General features: G+C 35.8%; 1 protein-coding gene across 2 annotated transcripts in view; it reads right to left on the bottom strand.

Moving 5' to 3' along the window:
• The window catches only part of LOC141434341 (uncharacterized), a 46,400-nt gene extending 36,253 nt beyond the window's left edge, over window positions 1-10,147 (bottom strand). For both annotated transcript variants that reach the window (XM_074096750.1, XM_074096751.1), the window contains exon 1: window positions 10,041-10,147. In XM_074096750.1, the coding sequence (XP_073952851.1) occupies window positions 10,041-10,047 (7 nt within the window). In that variant the 5' untranslated portion in view covers window positions 10,048-10,147. The remainder of the gene's footprint in view (window positions 1-10,040) is intronic.
• Between the last annotated feature and the right edge of the window lie 676 nt (window positions 10,148-10,823).

Consider the following 10,823-nt stretch of genomic DNA (forward strand, 5'->3'; position numbering starts at 1 on the left):
TAACATATGGGTAAGGCCGCGATTTAAACCAATGTGACATAGAAATAACATTAAAAATAGTGACGTTACCATAAAACGTAAACGCAAATTTTTATAAAGCCTAGATCAACTGGTAAAAATTCCCATTAGATAACGTATGGTATGAAAAAAAAATACATGTCAAATAATAAAGTGGAGTTTTTTATTTTTACTAGAACTTCTGACGATACTGATCTTAAATCTGTCCTATATGAGATCTATAGAGCTAAACATGAGAATGTGGAATGAATACCCCTAGTTGACGAACATCTTTCAAAAGTGTATCTTTACATGCCTCTCTAACACTGCAATAAGGTGCACATTTAAGCATAACGAATTTGGATGTGGTTTTTTTTATTCGGACTGGATGGCAAACGATCAATGAGTAGAGTCACCACCGCCCATAAAAATCTGCAAACGCCAGGGGTATTGCAGACGCGTGCGAACTAGAGGCCTATGATGGGATACTCACGTGCCATAATTTCACGGCTGTCTTACTCACCACGCCGAAAACACAACAGTGCAAGCACTGCTGCTATCACGGCAGGATTAGCGAGGAAGATGGTTGTAGCAATCCGGGCGGACCTTGCACAAGGTCCTACCACCTAGTTGTGAGCATGCTTGTGACTTCGACTGTACAAGCTATTAAATACCTCAAAGAAATGGCCAAACCCTAATCACAGGTTTTACCAATTTAGGAAGTAGTATCTTAGTTAAGTGGACAATGTAAAAAGATGTTTTTAAATAAATTATTATGATTATTTAAGTTTAGGTAACAAATTAACTAAGTAGGTAATGATCTCTCCGTTTGTCTCTCACTTTATACGCTATGCATGTAGCAGGACGTGAACACAGAACTCGCCACAATTCTTTGTTGCCATCCCTGCACCTACAGATTAAAATTTATTTAACTTCAAAATATCCATCTAACTAACTTACTGTGCGTGCAGTTCATTTGGAACCTAATAATAAACTGGTGTAAGTTAGAATTTTTCTGTGTGAACTTCCCTTTACCACATTTTTCTTTACGTTATGTACAAAATACGTAGCATTTGTAAAAATGTAAACGTAATCGTAACGAAAGTGTAACGTATTTTATACAAAAAAATCGTTTATCATGGTGAATAACGACATTTTGAACATAATAACACATGCCACTTACATGGAAAAGATTACCCTATCGTATGAAAAAACAACCAGTTAAAAATAATCACTACTTACCCTTAAAATCGAACAAGCACTTTCGACGCGTTTTTCGAAAAAAAACCTCCGCGGTCACCTTTGATGGCTGTTTGTCAACAAACTGATGAGATTTTTTTTATCTCATCGATGTTGCCCTATTAGAGTATTAGTTGCCAGTCTACAAAAAACAAATTATTACCGGAAATTGGCGGAAAACGTGGTTTTTTGGCACGTGAAAAGAAATTAATATAAAACATGAAAATTATTTGATTATCATGATCCGCAATCGTTAGGACTATCGTTATATCATAAAATTTGTTTAAAACAAAATCATGATCATGAGAAGTTAAATAGCATTGAAAATAATAAGGTATTAATACTCGTGGTCAAAAAAAATAGTCAATTTTCGTTACGTTTTGGACGGAATATATTTTTATTATTTTTTAAAAGGGTTTAAATCAATTATCTCATTTTGCGCCTTGAGAGTTTTATCGTGTCATATAATAAAAAAAAATTAAACCTCTAGGTGTTATCAGTTTTTTTTTATCAGCGTTCCAAATTTGAAACGTCCAATTGGTTCAAAATTCGCGGCCTTACCCAGTACTGATGCCTGCGCTGCGACTTTGTCTGCGTAGAATTCGTTTATCGCTATCCTGCGGGAAAAGTTTCATAAAAAATAATACAATTCATTCAAACTTCATCTCAATTCTTTGAGCCATTTTTACGCGATATAGCGACAATCATTCTCACAAACTTTCCCATTTGTAATACTTAGTGGGAAGAATGATTGATAACTCACGCGTAATTGATAAACAAATAACTTCGTAATATTCAATTGTACTTCCATATTTCTCATTAAAAATTTCAAACCATTATTTCATTCATACACAGGATAAGCAAAATACCACGTTTAAATAATGAAAAAGGGAAGATAAAAAGGGCTCAAGGTGGAATCAAATTTATTGCTGCCAAATCACCGTTTTTCGGCAAGGTCACAATGCTTCGGGAAGCGGGATTAAGGGAGATATACACAGGATGCGTACGAGTAAATTTTACTCAGGGCAGTTTATCTACGGAATGGTGCCAATACGTCTCTTCCTATCACACATTCAACAATCTAACAACCATTCATATTAAATATAATGACCCGGATAACTCACGTCTTAAATCGAGTTTAGCTCATTATATTTAATATGAGTGAGTCTCACGGTAGTTTCATGTTCAAAACTAACAACCATTATCGTCAACGGCGGTTCCTTTTTTACCGCGGAATGGAATTCGTATTCTTTATTGTGCAATAAAACTTCGGTGTCTCTGGGATATGTAGATAGTTTTGGATATCTATGGAAGAGAAGGAAGGAAGCCTGAAACAAATATGATCTGTAACGACAAAAGTTAAGGTGACTTCTAGATTCTCGGAGTTCAAATACGCTCGTTTAAATCAGCTGGAATGCCTACTTATACTTGGTTGGGATAGGTAACTAAATGTAAACAAATTAAATATTGAAATTCCTCCATTAAACTATCTAACACTTTACATTTCTGTATTGAAAGACACTAGTCTGATTTGTACTACAATGATAGATTAGTTTAAAATGCTTAAAATCCTTAAATGTACCAAATCTGGATGCTGAAGTTGATACCTATCCAAATCAAGTATACATAAGTACAATGTAACTGAGGAACTAAAGATTAAATCATCCAACACCACAAAGTACAAAGGCTACCTTAGAATTCCTTTTGGAATTAGAATACAAATTATGATAATTATTCCCTTTTAACTGGCAACTAAGAAGATTCTGCTTAAAAATACTGCGGTGGTAGAACTGGACTGGTATTTCACAGAAGTAAATTACTTACACAAGATAAATTGGTTAGGTGCGTGATCACAGCGCAGTGTAGAGTTAGTAATAAGACGCGGCAAATATTCAAGTTTGATCGACTGTTTAAAGTCTATTAGCAGCGACAGTTTTCATTTAAATTCGTTACATAGTACAGACTGATCACTTATCCGTCATTCGAAAAAGTTTTAATGTCGTTCGCATAAAGTGTAGTATTGCTTATGGTCTGATTCACAGATAAGTTGATCAGTCTGTACAAGCTAAATATATCCACCTACGAATAAATAATAAGTTTTGCTTGTATTTTTTTTTAAATTGTGGCTCCGTCTCCAGTGTCTGTAGGTATAAGCCGTGGTGGCCTAGTGGTTTGACCTATTGCCTCTCAAGCAGAGGTTCGGGGGCTCAAACTTCGAAATTCATGTGCGAAATTACATTTGAAATATACCACGAGCTTTACGGTGAAGGAAAACATCGTGAAGAAACCTGCACACACCTGTGAAGTCATTTAATGGTATGTGTGAAGTTCCCAATCCGCACTGGGCCCGCGTGGGAACTACGGCCCAAGCCCTCTCATTCTGAGAGGAGGCATGCCCAGCAGTGGGCCATAAATAGGCTGGGAAGGAGAAGAAGAAGTAGGTTTTGCCGGTGAATGAACGATGACCTAATATGTAAGTATTTATTCGTAGACATAGACATCCACCGAAAAGTTCAAGTGTCCCGCTGACAGACGCCTTTTTTACGCGAGAAGGCGCGTAGCAAAGGACTTGCGCTATACAGCCACCACAGCTACCGACATCCAACTAAAGAGGATGAAAATTAAAAAAAAATGCATTCAGAATTACTGGCAAAAAACAAGGTTTCTTGTCCGAGAACTCTGAACTCCTATAATAAAACTGCCAATACCAGTCACCAATCACACAGTTTATTGTCTTTGTGTCCACGGTAAAGATGTCGGGCTGTCCGCAATGTACCTACCGATATCCGCGGCGTGACCCTTGCTACTATTGAAAGCAGTTTGTAAGGAATCCCGGGAATGGGCCATATCCGGAAAACAATCATAGGCCATTTAAAATAAGTATGGCATTGAAAGAAAGAAAGAAAACATTTATTCGTGACATTACATGACGTGAAGTGACATGGATAAGAATAATAATATAAACAGAAATAGAATTCGCGCTGTCATCGCATGCCATTGCATTGGACATATTTTTACAAGCTTTTATTTAGCTTGCCCTCTATCTTTATTTATTTGTTTGGGTCAAATCTTGGAAGCAAAATGTGACCAACTTCCTGCAATTGGTTTGACTAAAAATTTGGTGGCAATATAATAATCTAGCAATGACATCCTGGTTCACAGTGTTAATGGCATCGACTTGAAATTTGGTAAACACGGAAATGTAGTTTAGATGTCAATGCAAGTACAGCTACAAAACACAAGTCAGCCAAAAATCTAGGGAGTTCAATTCTACTCCTTGTTCTGATCATTACGCGTGTGAAGTAACCTACACTTGGATTCTATATATTAATATTATGGTTGTAGAGTATTTAGGCTCATTACATACACATGGAAACACGAGTGAAGTTACATTCGGATCAAAGGCGTAATAAGCTCTGATGGCGTCAGAGGAATCAAAGGCTCTTCACATTACCAAAGCTTTGGCAGTAACGACTTTGTTCGTTTAATAAAATAGTTTTGATGTTTGTTTGGGTGCCGTAGAAATACCAAATTAGAGGCAACTCTCATTGTTGGAGTTGTATTAGTGAGCTATAAAGGCATTGAATCCTTGTTATCCATTACTAGGTACTACAGTGTTTAACATGTCGTAGAATAGGTCATTTAGAATAACACAGATTTGGGATAGCTATTTATCTTTTCAAGGATGAAGGATCTGTTAAGCCTAGTTTAGACCTAAGAGAAAAATAGCACAACTCAGATTGTTCTATGCGGCTCTCCACTGATTTATTCAAATTCGTTAGCTATAGAATGATGATGATGATGAGGACCTCGTAACAGAATAGTAGATTTTAGAAGAGCATAAAACGAGTAATTTTACCCAAAACGTTCATATAGCCACCCGAGCCGGTACGGCGAGGGTGGATAGACACGTCGAGGGGAAAATAGATTTAATGCTCGTGTTTTACACTGCTTTTCACTTCCGATTGCGAGGAAAAAAATAGCAACAGTGGAAACAATTGCTCACTTACTATGTAACTTTTCTTTTTCATGCATTACTATAAAATTAGATTTTATTAGTTTTATTGATTTATTTTGATTGATTTGATTGTTTTTTAGTTTAATTATAAACTTTTTTCTTTTTAATGTTTTAATGTTTATTTGAGCACAAACGGTATAATTTAACTTGGATCTAACAAACTTATATCTAACATTAACCAATAAAGATGCCACCGTTAGATAATACATAAAAAGTTTGTGGCTGTCGACACCTGATTACCTTGGTCTTAGACGAAGATTTTAGTTTATGCACTAGAGGGTAAAAAGTCATTTTATGTAGCCTAGATCCAGCATAAACACGAACTTTACGAGCATAAGAAGTCAAAAAGATTTTTTTGCGGTATATACCGAGCTTTAAGGTCCGTTAACTTATACTTACCTACGTGTTATTTTTTTAACGTTTTAAGGGTTATATTTTGGACTCATGCATGTTACGCAAAATTAGATTTGCTTTCTTATTTTGTATATGTTTTTATTTTCAATATCCACAATACCGCCGTCAAATCAAGGTGTATCAAGTAACATAAGAAAAGTATACCCATCCCAATTTATTTTCATACCTCTAGCGCGTGACTTTGACGTGGGTTTCACATCAAATATTTTTATTTAGACAATACCTACAACGATATTTGTCACAATGTATCAAGTTTGGTTGCGTTGTCTTCGGGTTAAGCGCGTTTATACCTGCTGAGCTAGCAACGTTGCATTTTTGATAGTTTTTCTCGATTATTCCATAAAAATTGAATGAAAATTAAAAATGTGGTCTGATAGAACTCTTCTTATAAGTTAATGTGTCTACTCATATAATTATTACAAACCGTTAAAAAACAATAATTCGTTTTTAAAATAATATAAAAGTATCACGAATAATTATTGGAGTAGACACATTAACTTATATATTAATAAGAAGAGTTCTATCAGACCACATTTTAAATTTTCATTCAATTTTTATGGAATAATCGAGAAAAACTAAGAAAAATGCAACGTTGCCAGCTCAGCAGGTATAAACGCTCTTAAGTAGTTTGACAAGAACTGCGGCCTCTCAAACATACAGTCCTGAATCCTAGCGCTAGCTTACACCTCTCATTGTTCGGGATTTACGCGCGAAATAAATTTGAAATCTACACTGTATTTATTATTTATCCTGAATATGTTATTCTTATTGTAATTTATTGAATCAGGCGTTACTTTGCGGAGGTCCATATCAATGAACTAAAAGAATTTCCTTGCTCACCCGCGACCTTACGATAGCTAAGCTTATGCAAAATATGCGTGTTCATGCAGTTCCTCCACCTCCACACTGTAAGAACACACACAAATCACACAAACCCATCTATCACCACCACCACACTACACTGACGCGTTTCGAACTCAACCAGAGCTCATCTTCAGAGTGACACAACCGTACACCATGCTACCAGTTGTTAGACCTAACAACAACTAGTCTAACAACTGGTAGCATGGTGTACGGTTGAATTTTGGGTTTCGTTGTCCTCATATTATACGAAAAGTATAACACAGAAATCAATGATACTTTGCAATCAAGATATTCATAATATTTTCTATGCCTGTGGATTTTTCGATTTTTGGACCTTTCGATGTTTGCTTTATTAGTCTGTAATTCTCGTGCAAAGTTGACATCTTTTTTTGTCGACTTTTGAGCTCCTGTAATAAAATTCTGATATTACACATTTATATGAAAATCTGAAAAACCACAGGCATAGATAATTACGTCTAGTCCATACTTACAAAATTTCATCTATTTCTGTTGCCTAGTTTTCAAATGAGACCGGGACTACGTTTATATGGAGAATGGAACGAAGATACTTCTCTTAACCTCCTGTTATTGGTACAAGTATCTAAGGCAGCGCACAATGGAACAGAATATTGTATTACTCATATAAATGACTGCAACAAACTGAGCAAAATACCAACATTTACATGTTCATACTCGCAAGCAAATCCCTGTGTCGTAAGATTGAATAAATTGAAGATACCCTTCCTGTTATGAAAGCAGATCAAGCGAGACGTGACTAAACTGAAAATGCAGCGTTGATTAACGTTCATTTTAATACAGGGTTTATACCTTGTTTATACATTGTGTAGAGAAGTGTGCTTATTTGAAAATTGTAAAGTATCTCCCTAACTTTCAATTTTGGCTGAACTGAATTTTCGTTACAGTAATGAAACTAATGTCAGAAAAGTAGATAAAGATTTAATCTATCGTCACTGATATTTTGGTAATGAAGAATATTGTGTTTTACTTTTACGTTTTAATAATTAAGCCTCACTAAGAATCACTCTGCAATGTAAGGGCGAACGATCATTGCTTATTCTTGTATATTGCTTAATTGATGAAGGCATTTCAAGATTACAGGGATTTACGTAATATAATGAATTATAATTAAATATAGAGATTCATCATTAATTATTATTGTTGCTATCAGAGGCAAAATTCCAAGTTCGTAATCTTGCCGTCCCGCTGACGCTAATATTATTTAATACGAGAGTGACGGCACGATACGAATTTCGATTTTCCAATTTCGTTGAAGCTACCCTGTTAGTTTTACTACCCCATGTGACGATTTAAAGTATTTAAGTAATTCAAGAAAAAAACCTGCGATAGGTGCTCTCGCAGCCTGCCGCCCCAGCCATGGCCCCCTTGGGTCTAGGGTAAGTACGCCCCGGGTTGTACTATATTGTTGATTCTTTAAGTTATTTTCATATTTACATATGTAAGTTTATTGGAATATATTGGTATTGTATGCCCGAAATGGATAACTGTTGATACTTTGCACCACACGTTGATTCTCTACACTCCTCACAGTTTATGCGATAAATATTTCTATTTCGATTCTTTTTAAATATAAAGAAACATAATTTATTGCAGACTTTAATGTTTTATAATGTTACTACTCTCATTAAATATTTGGAAATGTAAACAAAATGCCAGTTTTTAGGCATTCAACAGGTGGCAGCCAAATACTCGCGCCAAGTTTTCATCACGTTAGAATCCCTTTGCAAATTCAATTTGGTAAGTATCCGTCCCTTTTTCTGCAGCGAAAGGGATAAGTTATACGAAGATACAGAAAAATGCTGACTAATATGTTTTATGAAATTTTGATGTTTAAAAAGGTTGTAGGTACCTTTCCTGCCTTTTCCATGAAGTTCGAACACCCAATCTTACCTGATATACAAGATGCGTTGATACCTATTTGGTTCATCATCATCATCATCACATCATTATGCGCCGAAAGACGTCCACTGCCTGGACAATGCCTCCCCCAAGGCTCTCCACTCAGACCGGTCTTGTGCTTTCCACATCCACCGCGATCCCGCGATTCTAACAAGGTCGTCGCTCCATCTTGTTGGAGGCCTACCTATCGTTGATATTTTTTTTAAAACTCTTTCTTTTCAACAACAGAAGTTTTCCGAACTAATTTTTTAATGGCTTTCGCTCTTGCCGTTTTGGCAAAACGTATTTTGCCAATGTCGACGTAGACATTACACACAGAAGAAGAAGAGCTTGTAGCCTTAAATGAATAAAGATATTTTGACTTTTAACTGAACGACAGACAACAAACGTCAAAGCCTTATTGTTTGCAGACCATACGTAACTAAAGTTTTTCATTGAAAATAATTTCTACGGGATGTAGACCGTGCTAACCTTGAATGAGCACCCACAATTTTTTAAGTCTATCCTTAATCCTTACGCTAGTACAGTCACCATCAAATATTTCGGAGCAACCAAGGTGATCAAAAATATCGATACATGAACTTTAATGAGTACCTTAATAATAGAGTGTACGTGCCGATATTTTTGACCACCTTGGCCGATCCGAAATATCTGATGGCGATTGTATAGTCGAATGCAAAATTATATATACAGCCATAGCGTCAAAATAATGTTACTCAAACCTTATGTTTAGTAGCATAAAGGTGTATGGATATTTTTGACGTCTTGGTAACGTATATATATTTATGCTTTTGACTCGTACCTAGTTGCGTCGAAATATCAGAACGTCATTAAAATTAATTGCGTAGGTAACATTAAGAAATATGTCGAATACCTAACCTACTCGTATCAAAGAATATATATAAAAAAAGAAGTTAAGGAAGTGAACTTAGAGGAATAGCAGAAATAACTTTTTTTTGCTATATGCTAAACTCATAAACAATGGAGCTCAGAAATAGGTTAAGGGAGGCAACAGGCAACCCTCGCGCCGGCAGCTTTCTCGCGCAAAGAATCTCAATCGCAGTTCAACGCGGGAATGCTGCCTGCGTGATGGGCACCATGCCAAGAGGCCCACCTCTCTTTTTTAATTAAAGTTTTAGTTTAAGTTATTTTAATTTAATAGTAGTTTTAGTCCTATGGATATTTTGTATTTTCTTAATATTTTCTTAATAAATTAACTTACGTTATCAAAAAAATAAAATAAAAAGGTGCTAACAATACCGTTGAATAGCTTTGTTCGGGTTAAAACACTAAAACGCACACACATTTTCCTGAGATAAGACCAAGCTACTCGTATTTCGATCGTTCTCCCCTCAGACCATGATCTCCCCCTATTTCCCCCCAAATATTAAATGACATCGCCATTTCCGAAATCTCCGAAATAAATAAATACACAACAATTGCCCGTCTGAAGGTGTTAGATTTTACTCGAAAAGGGCAAACCCAAGAAATGGTTATGATTTATCATGTCTATTAACACACAACGACATAGTTATATCACAAAATAACTAGACTAGAACTCATAACTTACCAGGCATTTAAAATTATCCAATGTCGAAGCTCACATCACAATTTCAAAACATTCACTTCAAACTTGTAAAACCATATCTTTATTAAGCGCTATCGAACCAACTGAACCGTAACCCACAATGGAATCTTTTCACAGAAACGTCATAGTAACATCGCATAGCCTGTCAATGAAAATATATCAACACATACTGTGAGAACGTTTTACATAGCCAGTAATTTATACAAATATAATTTAAATCATAAAAACTTCGAGGATCGAAAAGTTCGTACGAAAACAACTAGCGTTACAGACGTCCTCTCTCTGACTCCACTGGAGAGAAACTGAACTCGGTCTTTCTTTTTTTGCCTACGTGAAGCCGAAACTAAACAGCCCCTACAGCATCAGGGTTTTGCTATCCAACCAACTATACACTATTGTATGTGAGAAGCAAATACACACGTATATTATAGATATGCTACACCGATAACGGCCTATATGTATTTCTCACACGCGCATTTCAGTTGATATATTTCTCGTTTAAAAGGCGTAGAATGCCCCTTGAGACAATGATCCTAGTTTTTCCGTAGATAAATTACTTATTTTCCGATTTCTTTTTTCAGGTTAAGCCCTTTATTTCTTTTGGGAATAAAGTTCGAGCTTAAATGGTGTAGGTAGTACTTATGTAGTCCAAGTATTTTCTAGATCTCAAAGTGCTCAATATTACGAGTAGATCTCATTGAAATACTTAATAACTTACTAGCTTTTGCCCGCGGCTCCTCCCGCGTGGTATTCGGTTATCGCGCG

The sequence above is a fragment of the Choristoneura fumiferana genome, chromosome 13 (genome assembly GCF_025370935.1).
Source record: "Choristoneura fumiferana chromosome 13, NRCan_CFum_1, whole genome shotgun sequence".
NCBI classification, from domain to species: Eukaryota; Metazoa; Arthropoda; class Insecta; order Lepidoptera; family Tortricidae; genus Choristoneura; species Choristoneura fumiferana.